At 38.8% G+C, this 23,940-nt stretch overlaps 1 protein-coding gene across 24 annotated transcripts in view; it reads right to left on the reverse strand.

The window, feature by feature from the left end:
* Positions 1 to 23,940, reverse strand: part of MAST2 (microtubule associated serine/threonine kinase 2) — a 193,162-nt gene that overhangs the window by 44,580 nt on the left and 124,642 nt on the right. For 20 of the 24 annotated variants that reach the window (XM_035894198.1, XM_035894199.1, XM_035894210.1 and 17 more), the window contains 5 exons: positions 21,980 to 22,071; positions 15,067 to 15,142; positions 12,556 to 12,576; positions 9,937 to 10,015; positions 5,261 to 5,415 (listed from right to left, as the gene is read on the reverse strand). In XM_035894198.1, coding sequence (XP_035750091.1) covers positions 5,261 to 5,415; positions 9,937 to 10,015; positions 12,556 to 12,576; positions 15,067 to 15,142; positions 21,980 to 22,071 — 423 coding nt within the window. The remainder of the gene's footprint in view (positions 1 to 5,260; positions 5,416 to 9,936; positions 10,016 to 12,555; positions 12,577 to 15,066; positions 15,143 to 21,979; positions 22,072 to 23,940) is intronic. The other 4 variants (XM_035894212.1, XM_035894207.1, XM_035894202.1 and 1 more) reach the window with 1 other exon arrangement.

A 23,940-nucleotide genomic window follows, 5' to 3' on the forward strand; every position in this document is an offset into this window, starting at 1 on the left:
CTCCCCCCCCAAGAAACAAATATATAACTCTTTGAACACATACAAATTACGTTAATACTAGAAGTAAGGCAGAAAACTCCCCCCTGAAAAGAGAGACAATAAAAGAGAGACAATAAAAAAAGCAGAAGCAAATATGGTCAATGTCCACGAAAGTTCAGAGCAAATACGGCTTGGGGCTTCACGCAGAGCACACCGATGAGACCTCGGGGGCTGCTCCTGCTTCGGGACAGGGCAATGGCCAAAGGAGAACTGAGCTCAGTAAAGCAGAATCCATCTGCTGCGGTCTGAATTCATGCACCATGCACAAGAACAGTGAAATGCAGTTTCCCACAGAATTACAACGATCTATACCATGGAGGAAATAATGCAGAAAATTAAATGTGCAACTTCCGATTATTTTTCAGTGTTTATTCAAGGGTCCTTCTTCCTGCATAATCATAACCAAACAGCACAGAAAGTCCACACCAGGCAGTTATTCCAGTGCTGCTAGAAAAAAGGTAACCTGAGGCAAAGCAGGACATACATTAATTCTTCTTTTTATGGAACAGGCAAGCGGTGAAACAGAACAGTAAAGAGCCTTTCTCAGCGAGCGCTTTGAAAAGTCGCTTCTGAGTGTGTTTATATACATTTTGATTATTTTTTTTTTATTCATTTTTACACTCAGCTTCAGCTACGTTAGTCTGTGGACAAATACTATTTGTGATTGGCTTTATATCGCTGAACTGTTTTCCAGTCCAGCCCTTCTTTACACTAGGACTGACATTCTTATGAATGTGAGGGATTTTTATTTATATTATAAAAATAAATAATAAATTAATAATTATAGTATATAGGTGTATATATATGAGAGAACATCAAGGGAAAGGGAATAGATTTCAATTCCAATCTCTCTGAAAGTAAGGACTAATCAGCTTTTTCTACAAACTTACACAGGGGCTGCAACTAGCTCTTTCCAATACTTCATGGATTTTTATGCATGCCAACAGAGACTGAGACTGCTTTAGACAGAAAACACAAGAAAGTTAAAGTAATGAGCAGTACAGAGGGCAAATAAGAATACTCAGTTTTCCTCGTAATAGAAAACCATAAAGATGGTGAGTGAAACCAAAAGTTTGTATATTTAAAACTAATCACTTTGAAAAACTTTCTTAAATCAAGTTCACAGAACTCACTGTCTTGAGAGAGAAAACACAGAGACCAACATTCTCTAATGTTGTTAGAATGTATTTTCATAAGAAATAGATGCCTTATGCTTCAGAATATAAAACTGTTATCCTTCTCTGGCAAATCTGTGGCTGCGTGGATCCCCGCTCTGCAGGGAGCACCACCTGCTCCTCCGTAGCTCGTGGCATCGGCGCTTTCTGAAAGCAGCAGCACAAAGTGGTGAAACCACCAAGATTACTCAAGCAGCTAAAGCTGACGCTTAAGTGCAGTGAGAGGAGAGAGGTCCATAACCTGCAAGATCCATTTTTAAGATAAAAATGGACTATGTGGACCACCAGTGAGGTTTCACAACACCTATTCCTTCTTCCCATCTTGGGTATTTTTTTGTCAGAATCCTGGCATTTTCTAGTTGTCGTCTCTGTATATTCTTAATGGCAGGATCCAGCATGTCAAAAGTCAGGTTGCAGGATTGCATTTAAAAAGCACTCCCCAGCAAAGAGCTGAAGAAGCAGATTTGATTAAGGATGATCTCATCTACTTCAACTATATAAAAATTCACTGCTACAATCTTCAACCCTTTTTCCCTAGACAACATTATCTGGAAGTACGAAAAGAGATCAAGAAAAATGGGCAGATTGGTGGGCTGAGTGAAGGCACAAAAGCAGCTCTTGAAGAAGTCGTTATTAGTTAACTCTGCTTTTATCTCTGACATTCTCCACACATTCCCACGTGTTAGCAACCGCTAAAGGATGACAAGTAAAGAGAACCGGGAAAAGATGGAGGGCAGCATCTCTCTAACTTAAAAAGAGTAACGATGCCAAGTTTAGTGCAAGAATTCATGCTTTCCATGCATTTTACTCCTGGGAGAAAGGATCTTCAGGTAAAGCCCAGCATTGTTCTAAACAAAGTGAATGCAGCCTGGGCATCTCTCTTTTGGTCAGTAACTTGAAGGATTTGAAGGCTGCATTACAAAAAAAAGAGAACAGTTGAGAGATGATATTTAGGAACTACTTGTGCAGGTAATAAAAAAATATTCTCTTCTACTGAAGACACACTGTAAGCACCAAAACAGGTGGATCACGTGGAAATACGTCCTTTCATTTAGCATGTGAGTACTGGATCTACTGGAGATGGAGGAGAGAACAGTCTCCTGGCTTTAGCAACCAGCTTTATAAGCACATCACCCTTTTGGATTCCACCACTGGTCTCAGGCTACCTCACTCCCCCTGCACAGGAAAGCAGCTGGGAAAGAACCAGCGCCATTTCTTTGGTGTAGAAATTGGAGAGATTTCAAATAAGGCAGGATTAGTTAAGTGATGAGCATCTTCAAGCCACGCTGTAGAATACCTCAAGCAACGGAGGTGCTACCAAGATGTCAGCGTACATCAGCCAACACAACCCTCCCCGACTGTATGCTTTGTTACTTTTCGCATCCAGTTTAATCGCTAAGACTGCTTTGTATGAACAGAACACTTGCAGCTAGATACAAAAAAATGGTACATTTCTAGTCAAAGAAGTAGATTTCTCCAAAAGTTACATCTAGGTAATACCCTCCTCCATCTAGGAGCATAAAAGGATCATTGGATACTTCTAAAAAATCTTGGGGTACACAGACCCTCAAAACCAACAGTCCTGGCATTTGACAGTTTTATCTCAAAATACCAATTCCTCTCTCATAAACAGAGATGTAAGGCTGCAGTCATAAAGGATGAAAAACGAATACATGGCAACAATCAGTCATCAATATCAGACCATCTTTTAAATTACAAAGCTGTGACCGCCAACTAAGGAAAACATCTGATGTATTTTGTTCATCTGCTTTTCATTAAAGCTGATCAAATAAGATCATTAAATGCTTATGAAAACATTACATTTTTAGGGAATTTCTGCTTAATTTTCAACATGTTAACTGCTCAGATTTTATTTTTTTCACTTTTTAAGTAAGTAAAAATACCTTCTCACCAAGTGAGCTACTGTCATGTGGGCAAATAAATAAGCAAGCTGTGCAATGAATAAGGTCTGGTCTTCATATATTTCAGTACTTGTTTTATTACAAGGACACATCACCCTCTGTCAAAGAGGGCATTTACTCCTACAAACGCTGCTCCAATTGGTTGGACTGACATATCAATTTTCCTTTGAGGTGCAAGGCCCAGCATGAATGCGTGGTAGTGGCAAGGGTGCTTTAGAGTCACACAGCATCACAGTACCCACAATAAGCAAAATGAAAAACAAATCAGGCACAGTAAGTTTAAAAAATTAAATTACTTCATTCTAAGCTTTGGAATACCAATAAGGCTGGCCATTATCACACTGAAAACCAGGGAGAGCTACAGAAAGCATTCAAAAGAGGAAGAAGATTAATCATATAGTTATATGACACACTGAATTAATCTAGTCTCGTCACAAATTATAAACCTACTATATGATAACTCTGCTTTTAAATTGGCCCACAGAGGTAAAGTTCTCAGCAAGCTGATAATCCATATTAACAAGGAAAAAAATAAAATTGGGCTCTTCATGTTATTGTTTACATCATTCTTGCATTAGCAAGAGTGTCTTATACTTCATTATGCCAACAGCAATGTCTGTGTTAGAAGGGACAATAATTACTTTAGTGATGTGTTGACTACCTACAGTAGCTGTCTTATCTATCAAGAATTAGTACTACTGCAGTTACACTACTCAGCGATAGTCAGCGTTAAGAGTGACAGCAAGAGGACTGAAGTAGGACTACTGTTCAAAGAGACTTAGTACAAATCACATAACTAGTCTTTCACTACATGGCAATTTGCGGAGATCACAGGCTAAGTGTGCTACTACCCACAGTACTTACCTGCTCCTGTAGATTACTGTGTAACTACACTTAGTAGATCCATATGCAATTACCATGCAGCCTGCGCTGAAGTTTCAAACATACAAATAATTACAAATAATCACAAAATGTCAGGTCTGCCACGACACGATACTCACCATGGATTTTTTTGGTATCTCGGCCTGTTACACTTCCTTCCCTTACAAACCCTGGCCTATGTCCTGAGCTGGACGCACTGATTCAGTATTTCCAGCTGGCAGAGTTTCTGAATCTTGCTCATTAATTTAAAGGTGATATCCACCTCTGACACCCTCAGATGAGAAGCAGAAGGCAGACATCACCTCCTTGCCCCCTGCTTGTATAAATCCTTTTTCTTTCACAAGATGCTGTGTCTAGTGGTACGCATCTCTAGACCTTCCCTCACTTGGTCCAGCACTAAATACATAGCAAAACTTAAGGCTTTTGCCATGATACAAAATGTTTGTGGATTTATTCCACGTAGTTGTTAAGAGACCTGCAAGAAAGATTGCCCAGAGAGTTTGTGGAATCTCTGCCCTTGGAGATATTCAAAAGCTGTCTGGACTTGGTCCTGGGCAATCTGCTTGAGCAGGGGTTTGGACAAGACAACCTCAAGAGGTCCTTTCCAACCTCAGTCATTCTATAGTTCTGTGAAAGATGAAGTTCTAGCTGCTTCTGGTTTTAAGTATGGAAAAATCAACTGCGAAAGGAAATAACCCCTGGATAGCTCTCTTTGAACAACCAGTTCTCTGAAGCAACAGTAAAAATTATTCAGCTGCTAACGCAGGAGAAATGTTTTCAGCACTATTACAAAATTGCTCTTCGGTGCAATTCCATTTAAGGTTTTGACTTCATCTACTCAAGTTTTCGTACCCCTTCAGAAGCACTGCTGGAAAAGTTACTAACTGCAACTATAACCACTTCCTTATGTTAATGCAGCAAAATTCTGAGAAGAAACTTCACTAAAGGAAATCTATAACCTATAGGTTTAGTCTGAGATGCTTGTGGATCATTTTTTCATAGAGTTATTATGAAGATACAAAAGCAGACTATCCTAACCATATTGCAACCCAAAAGCTCAGCATCAAATGCAAAAATAAATCCTTTCCAATTAGGTGAGGTGAGTTAAAGATTGATTAAAAGAATTTCAAAAACATGTAACAAAACAACTACAAATGACTATTCTTAGATCTGAAAGCACACATAGAAATGCAATACATGCGTCCAACATCTTAAAAATTCAACAGACAACCTGAAGCTCACCTGAGACTGCGAGATCGAGGCCTCAAGGCTGGAGAATGGCGCCCTTCCTCATCAGTGATGCTCTCAGTACTGAAATGCTTTGTCAGGAAATGAAGTTCATCTGCCGTGGGCTGAAAGGGCAGCTGGTGCAGCTTCTCCTGAGATGAGCATGATGACTGAGTACAGAAAAAAATACAGAAAAGAAATGCACTAAACGCATGCATAGGGGTCAGCTAATGAATGGAAGAGGAACGGATTCTGCCAGACACTGCACACTCCAGCGGAAAAGAAAGCTACTTATCAGACCAGGTGCCTCTTTATATTGTTCCCATTAGGCTAAGCCAACCCTTACATACAATGACAGAGCTGGTGAGATTGGGCAGACTTTGGGAGAAGGCTAGGGAACCACTGCATCCCATTCTGGAACCATTACATCTGATCATGCAGGTAATTTACTATCAGGAGACAGAAAGGAAGGTACATGAGTACCAGTGCTACTCTGGAAAGGGCAAGGAGGTTCCTGGAGTGGTGAGCAACTTTCTTTCCTTTTCCCTCATGCTCTCTTAGCTCAGGAGTTTCACTGGCATGCAGAATGCTATGGAGCTGTGTAGACGTGAGAGTTTTTTGCTGATTATTGGCTCTCGGTGGAAATTGCTCTTGTAAATGGTCAGGATTTTATTTCTCCCTTCCTTTACCCATCAAGCTGCTTCTCTAACCAAGCAGGCAATAATAAAATTAAAGTAGCTGACTTTGCAGAGTTGCAAGATTAACAAAGTTTCTTATTATAAACAGCTTGTTCATCTTTAAATAAGTTGACGCATTTCTACGACACGCATCCTGTGATAATGATAGACATGAAACTGTTTTAATTCTTGAACCTCAAGAAACCTGAGATTAAAACAAATATTTGTTTGAAGTGTTAATAACATCAAATGTTGGATGTTCCAGGGGAAAAAGCTGTAGATCAGCTAACGAATGCATTTTTTTCTTGTGTGATTTTTCAATGCCCCTTTCCATTTTACAAAAGTAAGAAAATATGTTCTGTAAGGACACATTAAAAACCCTCTTTAAAAACAAAGGAAGAAAAAAAAAAAGTAGTGCTGAATAACCTGAGTAGCATTGAATAACACCAGTGGGCCTTATTAAAAACATCATCCTAATCTAAGTTCCAAGGCCCCTTATTGATCTGATGAAATTACTTATGTACACTGTTCCAGTGGCTTTCCACCAAGTTCTGCATGTTTGTAATGTTGACAGCAAAGACAAAATACTCTGAAATCACCTAAACCAGGTACATCCAAATGTGTCAAGAAGGTAACAGCTATACTTGAGAGCTGAACTAAAACTAAGCAGATTATTGCAGATCCTAGTATAGTCTTGTCTAGAGAATTCTAGCCAAGACTGAGATGGAGATCTGAATGTGAGCACTTATAAACCTAAAGATTCTTTGATAAAAACATAACTGGCTCCAGTCACCAGATCCACGCCCCCTGCACTGCACAGAGGTATTTACAGAACACAGCCCCCTTGAAAGCCTTGGGACATGCACAAACTCCCTGAGCGTGGCTGGACAGGAAGCCACCGCTTCCAATGTTTTCCTTTGGGCAGGTCTAGGTGCAGGGATCACGTTGGGAAGTCATCTCCAGCACAGTGTCCACACAGTGACGATTATCCAGGTGGTCCACCAGCTTACACTGGTCTAATCCACACTGAAGCCAAGACAAAGAGTCTGGGTATTTGATAGTCCCTTTGCCACAGCCATTCTGCTGTCCACACTGCTTACACCAAATACAGGATTCTCCTCCTCTAGTACAGAATTATGCAAGCTCAGTTTGACTTTCAGAGCTTTCTTTGATGTCCGTCTTCGTGTCTTACACAATAGAAGGAGCAGGAAGAAGTACCTGCCTATGAAAAAACAGCAACGCTTTTTAAAGAAGAGGTACGTGTCAGCTGACATCCCATTCATGATGAAATAACACGAATCCTGCAGGAAGTACTAAAGACGCTGTCTTACAAACCTGCATTAGCAGGTACTCAAGTCCTGGCATTACAAATACATATCTTATTCAAAACCAAATTAAACAAGCCACCACATTAAGGAAGGTTACTAGACTAGAGTTAGGAAAAAAAAAATATCAAAAATGGTATTCTAGAAAATGCATTAAAAACTTTGTCTCCCAACAGCAAAATCACCAGGGAAGCAGTACTAATGAACTCGTAGATGACCTAACAAAATCCTCCTTCCACTTTCTCTCCTTAAAAGCAGTCAGATCACAAAGTTTGTAATTCCAGAGAATAATTAAAGAGAACCCTGAAGATAAAAGACCACGATGAGAAATGGACTTTCCTTTACCAAGGGCTTCTCTAGCAGTCTTAAGGCATACAGCCTTTCAATAAAAAAAAGCATGAAAGCAAAGTGAAACACTTCTGAAGTATTGATTTTTAAGTAGCCACATCATTGTATTCAATATTTGCAGCAGACTAATACAAACATCCTCCTGGTGTCTTAATTACAGATGCAGAATTAGACAACTCTTCTCCAGTAAAAAAATTCAAGCTAATACTATAATAGCTTCTATATTAACTCTGCATCTAGAAAATGAATAGGAGATTAGACGTTTAAAAATAATTGTATATTGCCCCATTCAGCTGACTGTTCTATATTAATTTAACTTGAAAGAAGGTCTTCTCTCCAGCTTCTTCAGTAATGGTCTGATGAGATGTATCTGGTCTTCATGATTTGTATGAAAAGGGTAAATGTGTATTTTTAGAAGTGTCATCCCTCATTTGGAAGGAAAAAGTAAAGCAGAACCTATAGGTTTCCACTGACCTTAGAATAGGTAAACGTCTTGGTTTGTTCAGTTGGTTGATTGGTAGAGCAGCTGATCTATGACTACAGAGAAGCAGGGCAGCTCTAACTGCCACATGGAAGCTCAGGCCAGCAGAACACAGAACTGACACTCTTCTTATTGATATTTCATTTACTACTGATGCGTACACCAGAAGGAAGGTCTACCAGCTTCCTTCTATCTTGCTTGAAAAAGAAATGTGATCTAGAGCACTGATCACACCAAATGGAAGCCCAAAATTCTGTTAAATTTGCATCTACAGCATTAATTCATTGTGCCCTTTTGACAAGACCCTTGCCTACTTCTTACTTCAGTTTTAAAGTCTACACAGGAATAACACTGCTTATCAACTTCAGAGGTGCTATTCAGATCAATTCAAATTAATTCTAATCTATGAAATTCTATGATAATAGCATTGTCATAGACAAGTAGTAAGTAGGATTGGCTTAGAAATGTAATACTAAGTTTAATAGCTCCAAGAATTGCATCTCTACTGACTAAACAGCTCATTGAAATGTCTTTCTGAGATTGTAACACTGAACCAGGACAGGGGATGAGAGACTCAGCCATTTCAGAAAAAAAAAGGAAAAAAAAAGTCTTGGAATTACAAGTTTTAATCTAACTATTTCCTGCAGGAATTCAGATCTACATGTGGCTATCACTTCATGTTTCTCATTATACTGCCTTTTTTTCTGTTGCTTACAACCTTATAATACTTATACCATTTGAACTGATGCTCTCTATGTGACATGTTTATCCCAGATTTGTTGTTTGTCTTTTGTTTTTTCCCCCTTGGAAAAATCTCCATCAAAACAATCTAGCTACTTCCAGGAACATGACAAAAGACAAATATGCTTTCTTTCCCACGTCAGAAAGCTGAGAACTTTCTAAAAGTATATGGATGAATGTAATAGAACAGTTCACAAGAAAAATAATTATACTGCATTCACTGTAAGATTCGCATAACGTGGAGTATTGAGTCCTAATTAATGCAGGCATTACAATTATTAGGAACATACTCTAAATAGTACATGTAAAACAAAATGATCAGTAGAAGTATTATGGAAAGAGGCAGTGATAAGTGACCACACGGTTGAAGACACCATAACACACATACCAAAATGTGTTACGTTAAGTCTGTACAGGTGGCCTTAACATTTCTAATTTTTCTATGCCTGGCTTTGCAAGGTTGTTATGATAACCACAACATCTAGTTTGCATAAAGCAAAGAATAAGATTCATATTGTATGAGGTATCTGAGAGTTATAAGGGTTAATGCGGTGCTGCTACCTCACTGGTATTAACAACATACTAGCCTTTCGAAAGTACAGAACTCAAGCAAACTGCAGCCAGCCTTCCCAATGACGTGTGTAAGAACCAAAAAGCTTCATTAGGAGGTTCAAATTATCGGAGTTGAGTAACAGACGTGGATTATCACTTTTTCTTTCTGCTAGCCTGTTAGCAAAGCTTTTCATACTAAGAACTTGAAAGCTGACAAGAATTTCATTTCCCAGTTACAAAAAGGCTGAGAGCTGGCTAGTAATTGTGCACTATCTCTCAGAGTCCTGCCACTTCTGACACATTGCGCCTCTCAACTGATCAGTCGAGCCAAGTGCTGCACTGGGATTTCACCAGTGCTAAAGGCAAAGTGCAAGATGATAGGAGCTGGGAAATGGAGGAAAAAGCAGCAGAACCAATAATTAAAATAATTTTTAAAATAATTAGTATATTAAATAATGTTAGCAAAACAATGAAGAAAGATCAGATATTTTAGTAAAGACTCAGAAGCTGATTTGTTAGGGTGTGTTTGTACAAACTGCATTGCTTGAAAAAGTCTGTGCCACTTACTGAAACTGTTGAACTGGGAGTGTTTGTTCCATATCCAGATGAAGGAAGGGAGGCCAAGGACCAGCGGCGTCCATCCGTCCTGTGGAAAAGCAGCAAGGGAAATTACGGTGAGGGATATATTGCGGCTAATACTTAGGGGAAATAAGCATTTTCCTCCCTCAAATCTCTTAACCTCACATTTTTACTAAAGTCTCAAGTTATTCTGATAACTCAGGTATCCTATTTACAACGAGCTTTGTGAAAAAGCAGCTAGGGTAAGTTTTAAAAGCAAAAGTAAGTGAGCTTGGAAAAGATAAAGTAAATGGGCATCAGATTCATGCATTAAGTACATGCTTTGTAAATACTACCAGTTGGGCCAAAATTGGAGTTTCTAAAACATTGACAAATTAAATCAGCTCATTTCAAACTTCTCTGCAAAAGACATTCATGCCTATTACTGACGTAATCATCCTTGTCTTCCAAATAGTTTCAAATTGAGGAAAAAAAACAAGTTAGATCAAGAATCAACTGAAAGCAGACTTGTTTGTTTACCCAGTCAGAAGGGATTCTGCCCAGCACATCACCTGACACAGCTGGTGAATTAAATCCACTGCAGAAGATCTGAACAGAGCCGAGAGGTCCACTCAAAATAGTGAGGAGATGGAAATTACAGAAATTCCACCTAGGGTCCCTTTCTCCTCCAGTCAATATAATATTAGTAATTATTTCCTTATTGTAGCCAAAGAAACATGATCCTCAGGGAAAATAGCCAAAACATCCTGGAGACACTGCAGAAAAGGTCTTGTTTTACCAATGTCAAAACTGAGGAACTATACGACCGCTTTGAGAAGAATCAATATTGCTCTCCCTGAAACTCTCTTCTCCCCCCAAAACCCACCCTCAATGAGGACGGAAACCGAGCTACATTCAGCTTGGTCTCAGAGCTTTTTCTGCTTCTGATTTAATTTCACTCTCGCATGCATTTTGTGGCCTACAAAGTGTTTTGTTGCATGTTGGGATGGATGTTAAAGAAGTCTCTTCCTCACATCAGCCTCCACTTTGTTTGATTACAGCAGATTATCAGTAACTGGTCATAAAGTGAAGCTGAATTAGAACAGTTCACTGTTCTAACTTACCTTGGAAAGATTTGGGGTTTTCTTGGGTACACATATTAATGCAACTGCGTTATAAAATAGGATGTTTGGTAATGGTCTGAAATAGTGCTTAGTGCTTATAAAAAACTCAGCTGTTATCATCTTTACGGTAGTATTTTTCATCTCACTATCCACACCCATGAAGCCTCATCTTCAAAAAAAAGTCCACTGCACACCCAGACATAAATGCCCCTTTGCATTTTATCCAGATCTATTTCCTTTTATTTTCAGGCACCGATACACACCACTCCCCTTTGCCATCTATCTTGGAACGAGAGGGAAATAAACCCACCGTTCTACATCACTGGAAGAATATTATGTCAAGAGAGATTTTTAAGACAACTCATGCTTCATGCATTAAAAAAAATGATCAAGTTGTAATGCAGATTTCTATTGCATGCCTCTATTATAGCTAAACCCCATTTAGCCACAGGTGACATTTTCTTTGGCAAGACAATTACATGGAAAACACAATCTCAAAAAAATTCCAAGAGAAATTAAATTCCTTTCTTAATCCTGAAAAACAACACATGTCAGCATTACAAAGTCGCTGCCTGATGTGGTCAGTGACTGAACACCAAACTTCAGTGATCTTCATTCAGCTTCTTGTAACATAACAGGGGTACTGGGGAAATATTTAGGCCAATGCTCAATCTGGATCCTCAGTCCCAAAGCAAGCCAGTAGGTTCCTGACTTCTCCAACAGGAGACAGGAATGCACAGGTCATTCATTTTTTGCAATAGGAAAGCTTAACCCCTTTTTTACTGAGTTGCCTAAATTGCGTATTGAAATTACTTCAGAATTTTCATTTTGACAAAGTTAACCAAAAAAGTCTTTCTCAATTGGAAAATCACAGGATACCTCTCCATGCTTGGGCTATTTTCTGCTGATGCAATCTAGGCAAGCAATGTGCTAAGCAGTCAGGACAACGCATATCAGCTCCATTCTAGCAGAAAGAAGTGGGACAAGAGTAGGAATCTTCCAAATCAAAGGCAATGGGAAAAAGACTTTAAAAGAAAATTCCTCCTTCACTTATGCAAAACATTTCAAAGTTGCTCCAGTGTTTTGTTAATAAACACATTTTTAGAGATACCTCATGCAATATTGCGTCAGGAGAAGATACTTGGAAAGAAATTTTTAGGTCTTTTATTTATTGTAAATGCTTTACTAGCACAATACAAACATGCAAACAGCAAATTTTGCCTTTTAATTAGTTAATTAAGGAGGTATTTTTATGGCAGCTAAATGCTATTCGATGAACAGTAGATCAGTTACAAAACAAGAAGGTGCTAGAAGAACATGTCTTCTCCAGAGAACTCCCTGTTTAAGCCAAAGTGCAAAGATTTTCTGTTTTGATTACCAAAGAAGAGAAGCTGAATGCCTAAATGGGGTTCTTACAGCATGAACTTGTTAGGGACACAGGCTCGGCTGCACAGAAGCACAGTTCATACACGTACACAAACAAGAGCAATACGATGCATATTACCTGTCTGCTCTGTGGCTGTGGCTGTATGGAAGAAATTGTACAATGATCGTGAGAGAGGGAGAAGTAAAAGATGCACATGTGATTTCTGAAAAAAATTTCTCATCTTCTGTTACTGCTGTTCCACTAAGATCAGTTTTAGTGAACAGGGATAGAATTAACCATACGTTTCCGTATTCAAACATTCCGTATTCCTAACTTTGTGGCTATCACACAGTCATTGAAAGGGTGTCTAGCAAGGGTTTTATGATTAATCACTACTCAAACTATGGACAATCTTGCAGTATATTGTAGTGAAATTGGCTTTCCAATAAAATGAGTTTTCCAAATGTGTTTCCTACTCTGTGCCAAGAATCAACTCGTCACAGGGCTATAATGAAAGAATGGACATCACAAATGATGTCCAAACAGGATAATAAATGAAGAAATTACACCAAATATAAAAGGCAGAAAATCAGCAACAAATAATTTCTGTGATGGCAATGGGAGGAAATTGGGCAAGAACCATCTCTTAAGACCCATGCAACGCTGATCAAAAGGGTACAGTGAAATATCCATCTGCGTGGGGTAACAGAGCACCACACTTTCAATTACTTAATACCATCATATAAAAGTTATTCTGATACCACTATGTGATAATCTAATAAACATGTATTAGTACTGCTGGCATAGCTATTCAGGGTGTAATGCAAGTAGAAAATAGAAACAAGTTTCTAAACCAAGCTGTGCTTAAGTGTTCTTTTCAACGACAGAAAGAAAAAGTATAGAGAGCAACATGCATACTGTAAAACAAACCACAGAATTTGACAGGACAGACTTAACCTTTATTAATCTGTTTCTCTAAAAATTAGATTTAAAGAAGTGGAAAAGTATGAAAGGGCACTCTTCAGAGTTTTATTATTAAAACTTTTATTTTCTGCTTAGAATTTTAGAAAGCTATGATACTGAAACATCAAGTTGAATCATCATGTTGAAAAACTATGTTAAGTTTTGACAATGGTTTCAGCTGCAACTTTCCTCCTGTGTTCCAGGGTTCAGAACTCAAGATACTGTGAAAACTGGTAAAAAATCAGTTGACTTCAACAGAACTCATTGAATACACCCAGATCAGACTCAGATATCTCTTTAAAAATAAAGGTGGATGCCGTGAGTCCAATTGAATTGCTCTGCCAGCAGGTAAAACACTAATTTTTCCCTCTGAGGCAACAGGAAAGTCCATATCCAGTCCATCACATTTCACATGCTATTATAAAGTTTTTTTCTTACATAAGACCTGAAACCCAAAGTCTACTTCAAACAGTATTCACAGACATCAGGGCTTCTAGCAAATCACCTCAATGGAGAACTGCTCCAGGATTTACCTGCCATTCAGATAAGGGTGTGCCTTATTTCATCAAATCCTAACCCTTTATTCTTCTTTGAAGTTTTGAGACCTATCCTTTTTCTAACTAGTCCTCAAGCTAAGTCTGCTGTTCTCAGAAAACTTACTTCCTCTCAGGATGATCACACATTACCCGGTCTCAGATCATTTTAACACAGACAGGGTCTTTTTCAGCTGAGGCAGAATTTAGCAAATCCTAAATATCTTCCCCAGACTTGAATCTAATAATCCTGCTACTATGCCCAACCCCTGCTTGAGATCTCTTTTTCCCCCTGTTCTTTATATCTCCACAAAATTTAACTTTCTGTATCATTATCCATTTCTGCCTACCTACTGGGATATGACATTCAATACACCACTTGTCTGCTTCTCCCAGCTGTCTCTATTCTTTCTATCCTATTCCTTACACTATATTCATCACGTCAATATCAGATTTCTTTCCACCAGTTTGATATACGGCATGACCAGCATCTGTCTAGCATCCACTGCAGGACAGATGATAGCTGCACATGCAGGTCTCTCAATGCTGCTCTTCTAGAAGTTCTTGCAGACTTGCAATTTCAATTATCAACTGTTTTCCTCATTAGAGCATTAATGTACTCTTGACACCAATGCCCAAGACAGTAGAGAAAACTAAAAAGCTGCTACCAGAAGGCACTGAATGCGCAGTTGTGCACTCCTAATTTTAGTTATGTTTATGTCTTTGTGCAGACATAGCAAAGAAGATCACTTGGAATCACTTAGAAGATACCTCAGTTATTCAGTGAAAAGAGCATCTAGGACTACTACTAAGATACGATTATCCTAATCATAACTGGGTTTAATGTCATTGTGACTAAATTATTTGTTCTATCACATGCCCTGTATGTCATCCTCTGGGAGAACGTTGCCTCCTCCCTCGGCTGTATTGACTACTTAATTTACTTTACCTTCTTCTAGGTCTGAAAAGCACCTAATACTTTCTGAATGCTGCCAAGATCTAAACAAAACCGAAAAAATAACAAAATAAAATAAAATACATCAGAGAAAGTAAAACACAAAACTTCTAACCCATAGGCCATGTAAAGTATGTACTAAGTAAAAGTATATAAACTATTCGCTTGCCAGTCCAAAGATAATAGATCCTGCCTTACCTTCGGGCAGGAACAAAGGAAAAATGAGCAGGTGCATTTGGAGAGAAGTTCCTGGGACTGTCCAAAGGGCTGCTACCTGTTTGAGAAAGTAAAAAAAAATAAAAAAATAAAAAAAATCCCAAAATATTTCATTCACATTTGCAACAAATGGAGTAAGTTTTCACCGTGCAGAAAGACTTTCAATTGCATGTTGTAGTCACAAATAATTGAAAACATGTAGCTTTGAGTCTTTGATAATTTGAGCATTAGTTTGCTAAAGAAATGCTCTGATACGGATGTATCAGTATTTTCCCTCCTTTTAAAATAATTTAAGGTGTACGTTTTCTTTCTTACTTTCAGATAAGTAATGTATCACACATACACAATATAGTCTCTTAATATTTTGCAATAATTTTCCTAACACTTCTCAATGAAAAACCAGTCAGAAATCACATTGATGACAGTTTCAAGAATAATAAATAGTAAGAAAGTATTCCTTTGCAAGGTACATCAAGGCTGAATGCAAAATTCACTGGGGGAAAAAAGACATACCAAAAGAACTGGACATGATAATAAAAGGACTACACACATGTAAGATGATCAGGTTATAACGTGCCAGCATTCACCCTAACTACAACTTCTCTGAAATAATATTTCTACCATGAAAATGAAAGTTCCAGTGAATTTATACAGTGAGGAAAAAATAACACTTCATTTTCACTTGGCACAAGAATACTTTCTCTGGGCTTTGTCGTATGATGTGTAAGCATATGGCTGGTAAGTGGTATATCGCAGTGTATTTTATTTCAAAGTAAAAAGCAACCATTTCATAGAAAGCCCTTCTGAAAGCCAGACTCATTTACAGACTAACTGCAGAAAGCTTTGAAAGTTATGGACGAATTAGAAGCTTCATGCCAGCAAGTGGGCTTTCTATCGGTCATAGTCTTAAGTGGTTTGCTCTTTTCAGATCCTTAATACCAGCACAAAAGAGAAACTATACAAGGTAAACATACGCCAACAGCAATTTCTTTGTGCAGAGACAATAAAATAACATTAAAGTAAGAGCAGGAAAACTAAACAGATACAGGTCAAGCAGCGCAGTGCAAGGTATGTAACTGGTCATCAGAAATGTTTTTCAATTTAGTTTAGATTTATTTTAAAAGTCACGATGAAAAGTCAAACATCAACCATGAGTCATCTGCAACGGACTTGTCTTTGTTTCAGGGAAGCGCCCAGCTCGCCCCCCCAGCACTGTTTGCGAGGTTACCGTCCCATCCAGCACTGTACTGAAGCTTATTAATTAAATTGCATTAATTTCAACACAAGCTGTTCATACACCTTAACTGTTATGCCGAACAGAAATGGAATATAAGTGCTGTACGCAGACAAATGTAACATTAGCTCACACTTGGGCTATACGAATGCTTCACGAAAAACCTGCAGCAGCATCTCTGCACAACTTCTTGTGAGCAAGGTGTGTGCATGCCTGGCAAGCGAGCCTGGGCAAGTAGGGAGGAGGAGAGGGAGAACAAGCTGACACCGCCTGGGGTACGGGGATGGCCACAGTGCAGCACAGGCCAGCAAACTCCATCTGGTCTACAAGTCTAAGAAGGGAAAAATAGCAGCTGGTTGAGATTAAAGCAGCCCCAGGCTGATCTAACATGTGTTGAGGGGTGATGAGAGAACCGGAGAGGTAAGTGAATTCCAGACCTCTTCACAATCTGCTTCACCAGGAGCAAACTAAATTAAAAACAACGGGTTTGTTTTCCTTTGGCTTGGTTTTCTTTTGTATTGTTAGTTAAGAACTAACAAATTCACAGTGTAATATAACATAATGCAAGTCTTCACCCCAAAGTGGATACCATTTAACCCATTCCCAGTATATCCTAAGCGGGAAGGGGTAAGAGCGGTCAGAAATCAATAACTAGATGATTTTTGGTGCTTCATTTATTAAGCTTGCACTCATTTTAATTCTTACGGTCACAGTGGAAAACCAGAGACATTATATTGCTTTTGAATTAAGAGAAGACTGGTTGGACAGTCTAGATGGCACTGCAAGCTTATGAGAACGACGGAAGAAAGCCACGATAGCCACAAAATGAACATTTCAGTGGTGCATAAACACACATGTCCTGGTAGCAGCATACCGCTAGGGTTAGGGTCATGATTTAATTGCTAGCAGAAAGCTGAAGAAGCATTTTAGGTCAGGAGGAAATGCAGCAGGAGTGAGGCCTTTCCATGGTTACGTAGATCTTCTAACAAAGCAAGGAAAGCTGCCGGTTTTGGTGGGAACCTTGGTCTTTGCCTTCCCATTTTTCAAGCTTTACTGCAGACGAACCCTACTGTGTCAAGATGATCTTTCTGAACAAAAAGCCCATTGCTCAATGCTGTTATAAACAAGCAATGAAATGTCATTGCCTTTTCGTATCTTCATCAATCTTTTGTAAACTTCCCCGATTATAATCAAAATAGGATTTCAGAATAACTGAGCAAATTGGGTAATGACAGTTTTTATGAAGTATGTGGGTGTTCGAATTCTTTTGAGCCCGCACAATCTGGTGCGGAGATACTACTAATTTTTAAGCAACTACTTTTTCAGATTTATATGGCATATTTCCTTCCAGACACCGGAATTTTAATTGGATCCCCTGTGAGTTGCTTCTAGTTTTAAAATGAAAAGCAATTAGTTTTTCTACTCAATTCAAGTCTGGGTGAAGCTTTTAAAACAACAACAGGGAGAAGGGGAATTACTACTTTCCCTAAAATTTCCCAGTACTCCTGCATCTGCTATAGTTGAAGGAATTTTAATAAGAGAAGCCTTAGTGCAACGGTCTCATTCACCCAGGCTGATCGAAACCCTATTTATTGTGTTAGCAAAGGTAAGTTCCCCTGTTGCTCAAGGGTTATAGCTGGCTACTACTGAACCTGAAACGACTCCGTCTCCAGGGAGGCTGTTACGCAGAATGATTACCCGTTAGGTAAATCAACCCAGTTACATGAATGTTAATAATTGAGGCATGAACCTTTACATTTTCCGGACACAGGAAGAAAGATGCAGCCAAAGCATTTGTACATCCGCTACCCTCCAAGTACAAAACTGGATGTTAATGGGCAATAGACAGGTGAAAGTCTCAGCTATCATCAACAGTAGGCATGACATTCATCAGATAGGTAGCGAGTCCAAAGACTTGTACTAGAAACATTTTGTAAAACCTGCTTCTGAGACTTGTAAAAATAAATAAATACAAAAGACAAAGTTGTTGTGGTCTTCTACGTAGGACAGACTAACATTATTTGATGAATATTAACACAAGCAACTAAAGATCTTATTGCATGCTACAGAATTAGCTGTTTTCCAGCACACGGGAATCTTAAAATGACCAAACAGGTTTAAGCACCCTGTCTACCACCCATCTCACATATAGTTCTCACACCACCCGAGGATCACACACATGAAATGCTGAGGAACTGCAGCTTTGATAACCACGGCAGGATCTAGAGCAGTACCTTACGTGCTCTGCCCACTCTAAAAATAATAAATAGAGGCCTTAGTAACAGCCATTTTTCTGCCAGAAGGTGGAACTGAACTGGCAGCGAAAGAGCAGAATAATTTAATTTGGTTCCACAGTGCTGCCGGCGAGCAGCTCCCTCCACCCGCCATTTCAGAGGGGAGCAGGACGAAGGTCCCAGCAGCGGCAAGTGTCTCCACTGGAAACCAGCGAGCAACCTTACAGCTGTGCAAAGTAAATTTTAAAATAGCCTGAACTTCAGTCATCCAGCTGTAAGAACCTATCTCTTTCCTACTAAATTATAAAGATGATGTTGCTTCTTTGATTGATTTGAAGCTTTTCGCTTTAAAATACAATCTAATGGCAACTTAGTAATCAACCTCAGGACAGGTATGCTATAACAGGTGTAGTGTGCACACCTCCGTAATTTTCAGATTTTAAAAAATGGATTCAAACAAATACAAAAAATGTAAGGAACGTTTGTGTATACCTTTTCTTCTTTGATTTTGAAAGGAAAAGAATTTAGAATAAAAGGAGGATTTTCAAACCTGTGCTCCTAAAACCAGTCAATTCAATCCAAGTTTGGGTGACTGGACAAGCAGAGTGACTGTCCCACGAAGTTAACAAGCTGTAGCTTCCTATACCAAGGTGCCAGTTCATTTTGGATGACACTACCTCATACAGTTTGAAAACTGAATTAGCATGCTTCAAATCCATGAAGCATTCTTGAATCAGAAATCATTTCATGGCAGAGTTAAAATTGTTTGGATGTATTTCCATCTCAAATGTTGAGATTTCTTAAGTATTACTTTTCCTCTGAATTTTCTAGGGTACGAAATTGCCTGGCATCTTACCCGGGTGCTGTTTCAGACAGTAAGCGTGTCTGCCTGGATCGGTGCTCACTAGGAGGCAGGTTTGCCCGACGGACAGTCAGCTGTGCTGTATCACACCCACTGATTTCTACATCACATACAGAAGAAAAACTCCTGAGGCTAGTGCCATACAGGACTCTGGTTTAGAGTGGTTTCTGAACAGAAACATTCTAGAAAGCCTCCCTGATTTTTCTGTGTGCTTGCTGTTCCTTTGATTCATAGGAGAGGTTCAGAATGGGCATTAAGAAGAGCGTGTTCAAGACAAAAGAGGCCACAGAGAGGCTCCAGCATTTCTTAGTAACTTATCAGTGTATGTTCCTGAACAAACAGATTGATAGATTCTGTTCAAATACTAAACAAATATCACAGCCTGTTCTCAAATTCACAACTCATATATGATATTTATTAAGAAAATATTTGTGACTCTACTCTAAATTTCATCTACTTTTGTCTCTTGAATAAATTATTTTTCCCAGGGAACACTCCTAAATATAGTACTGGTAGAGAACTCAAATTACAAGTAATTTATCTTCCTGTGCTCTACTGGCTATTCTCGGAGGTCACAAAGGATATCCTTTTAATTAATAGTCTTAAATCCCATATGCAACACCAGAACAAAAAATGGAAATATTTGACAATTACTGCTGCAGAAAGATGGCATAGCAGTGATTAGTTACTCGAGTTTCTAGAAGACAGTCACATACTTCTAATAAAAGACAAGCTTGTAAAGCTCGAGACAGTATCAAAACCACTAAGAGCAATTTTTCATTTTTTAAATAGAGGAAAAAAGCAAATCAAAAGAAAATATAAATGTTTCTGTTGTGAACATTTCTGTGTTTTCTGAGCAGTGATCATGTCAACATCTTGTTGCAATCTGCCAAGCAAGGGCACTTCTTCCATATTCTAAGGAGCATCTTTCTCTATCACTTTAGTTAAAGGCTTGTACAGCTAATTTAGAATTTGTTAAATCTAACATACACATCAACTCTAAGAACAAAGCAAAGAGCACAATGTAAGTAAGTGGAGAACCTCTACCAGGGAGCCTTGTTGAAACCAAATTTTACAAAGCTATCACTATCATAATCACACACAACAGAACCAAGGGAGTTTGAAGTGAAAGGGAACTGCCCCATGAACATTTCTGGCCCTGTATTTTATCTGAGATGCTGAAGCAAAAAGAAAATGGTTTTAATATACTACTTTTAAGATTTTGTTAACATTTTAATTTTAAAATCACAGGCCATGAACTCGATGATCTCTAAAGGTCCCTTCCAACCCAAAACATTCTACGATTCTATGATTTTAATAAAACAATGTCGTTAAAGTAACTTCCCAGCCTTCCATGACCAGACTTTATAGCATCCCAAGCAAATATGATGAAGTTTTATGAAAACTTAGGGTGGTTAAGGATTTCACAGGCATCCCTGAACAATAACTTTGGTCTTCTTTTTCCTTTCAACAGGCTGGATGTCACCTCTTGAGATGCAATGCTCTGCAAACAGAAGCAGATGGCTCCTTCTGGCTGAGCTACTATCAAGTTGCTGTTCTTTCTCAGCATTTCCTTAGTTTCAAACTCCAGAAAGTATTTACAGAACATACTGCCATGTAGGAGGAGGAAAGTCTGATTATAATGAAAACAACAGTTAACTTGCCTTACATGCAACAGTGATGCGCTTCCAGACAGGCTCCACTGTGGATGATGTGCCACAAGTGTTCAAGCTGTTTCATGCTACTGCCTGGTGCCCATTAGGGCCATACCTGAAACCCAACTGTCTTCTCTGGCATTTTGAGATATCAAAAACAATGTAGTCACATGTCACCTACCTCCCTCAACAATAAAAACATCAAGGGAACAGGCTGTTCAGGCAAGCTGTTGAATCTGCATGCATGACCCTTTCTGAAAATCCATCGTTACTGTAGGCTGAACAATCATTCTTTCGTTTTCTATAGAAAGAACATCTCCACACACTTCACCTCCATGACTAACGAGCAGTTGCTCATTTGCTCCGAAATGAGCGTTTCCTAGTTGCTGCCATGGTAAAACTGGCAGTAATGCATAAAAAAAAAAAAAAGAATCCTAACCATCTCATGTTACTCCAGGTAGGAGACAGAGAGAAGATGGCTCACTGAACAGCTGCCGGAGGCACACAGGAACAACTAGGATGTTTCTTCTCATGAGAACTGCAGTTAAATCACTAGCACAAATTAACCATGCTAGGAGACTCAAACCAAGGTATTTACTTAAATGTATTTATTGAATTTTATTTTACTTTGTTCTCCATCTTCTCCAGCTCTTTCGCGGGACATAAGATGACTGAATTCCCCAGAAAGAGTGGAGGATGGATATGGTAGCGAACTATAAAGTACAGAACAGATGAGGACATAAAACACTTAACTTTGAAACTATAAGGACCCTCTTACAAGTTAGAAAAGGTGAAAAACTCTAGTCAGATTACGTTTCAAAGAGCATATTTTGATGTAGAGTATCAATGTTCAAAGTCACTACAGTGAACGCTGACATTTTTCCCAGGTAAAGCAGTCCTAGGGAGTTACCTGCGTGTCCATGAAGAGGGGAATGTGGTCGCGGAAGAGTTGGAGATGTGCTGGATGTTACGATCAAACTCTTTCTGTTGCTTGTCCGACAGCTGAAAGAAAGACAGACAAAAGATAAGGCATGGTCAGATGAACAAAAGCACCTGAAGGATGGTCCTGCAGAACGTCTTTCAGCTGAGGAGGAATCTCTCAGTATTTAGGTTGGTATTTCTTCATGCTCTCAATCTCAGGGTAGCGACCCTGCAAAGAAGTAAGCATACAGGGCCAAAAGGTACTTTGTCAGCAACAAGTGTTTTAATACACTTGGAAGCAATATAAAAACTGTATCTCATGCTGCACAGGCCACTAGAGATAGCTGACGACACATTCCCGATTCACAAAATACGTGCAACTCATGCTTTACAAATCACACAAAAAGCAGAAAACTGTAAAATACCCCAGAGTGCCTTAGATATTCTTACCAATACCCAAACCAGCAAATAAATCTGTTACAATTATTGGCTACTACTATAAGAAACCAGAGCATATTCCTTAGGGCAGAGTTAAAATTATGAAGCAAAGTGTTAGCACAATTCAGCAGATGAGCAGGTTTACTAATAAAACTTAAAACCTGAGATTCAAGAATCTTTGTGAACACATGCAGCAATACCAACAGAAAACTGCAAAGAAAGCTTCAGACAAGCCCTCTTCCGAATCAGCTCCGCTCACTGCCATGACTTCCTTCCAGCAAAAAAAGGCAACACTTCTGTATGAGGCAGTTCAGATTTATTTTTTTCCCCACTGGAGTCTCAGAACTTAGCCAAATGAAGAGAACGATGTGTTCCTCCATTTGCTTCCCAGCCCGTGATTGCTAGTAGCAAACATTTAGCTCTGAAGATGATAAAAGTCATTGTAATGGGCAAGGGAAACATTTTTAAATCATGGGAGCTGTGAACAAGAGCAACTAGACATTTAAATCACGTTCTGATCACCACTTTTCCTGTTCTTGAAACAGAGATTGTCCTAGTTCCCAGCACAATCTCACTTTAAAGTATTAAAGCGACGTACAGGTATTCATTGTACTTGCTCTCTAGATGGCAGAAACATTTCTGCTTACTTCATTAGTTCTCCAAAGAGGTAAGTAAAATCATACTGGTCTTGATAGGGGTTGGGAGAAGGGACAGGAGCGGGAAGGCTGAGCAGTGGCTGAACACAGAGCCTGCTGGCCTAGCTCCGGAGGAGTCCTGCTCACAGAGCTCCGAATGCCGACGTCTGCCTCGGTCCTTCCTGCACTGGCTGATCTTCTGGAGCTGCCCAACAACAAACACGCTCGGACTGCCAAAAACTACGATTTAATGCAAAACTGTTTTGCTGCCACAGGATACAGAGCATCTGACTGTTATTATTTGTAAGCTTTTTTTTATTGCTGTTCTATAGGAAACTAGAGAACTTGATGCAGAAAAAAAATACAACTGCACTGCCAACTATAATAAACAGTAATAAAGTTGAAGCACCATTAACTGCTATTCAGGCTCTTTAGTGTACTTAAAGCATTCCTCAAAATTATCCAACTGATTCCATACAATCTCCATTTACATTCATGTATTATTCAACAACAGTCCATCCAAAAACTGATTGCCATTGTGTACATCATATGGAAAAACTAACAGCCTGATTTTAAGAAGCTTAAAATCTCAGTTCATGGATTTTTTTAATACATTTTCAGTCACTCTATTCTAGTAACAGCTGAAAAAAACAGAATACTCAATTCCAACATTAATACCAGATAAATATTATGTTTATATTACTAGAAAATCTTTCTCAAACACAGAAGTCCTGAGTATTCTAGTATAATATACATTACTATGTAAGAAATAAAAAAAATTCTGACTATTTTAATACAAATTACAATATAAGAATTTAAGGTCTTGCACAATATAAAGCACTGGTACAATGAGAAAACAGAGCTCCATCCTCTATGG

Source organism: Egretta garzetta, unplaced genomic scaffold (assembly GCF_000687185.1).
Source record: "Egretta garzetta isolate BGI_Z169 unplaced genomic scaffold, ASM68718v1 scaffold145, whole genome shotgun sequence".
Lineage (NCBI taxonomy): Eukaryota > Metazoa > Chordata > Aves > Pelecaniformes > Ardeidae > Egretta > Egretta garzetta.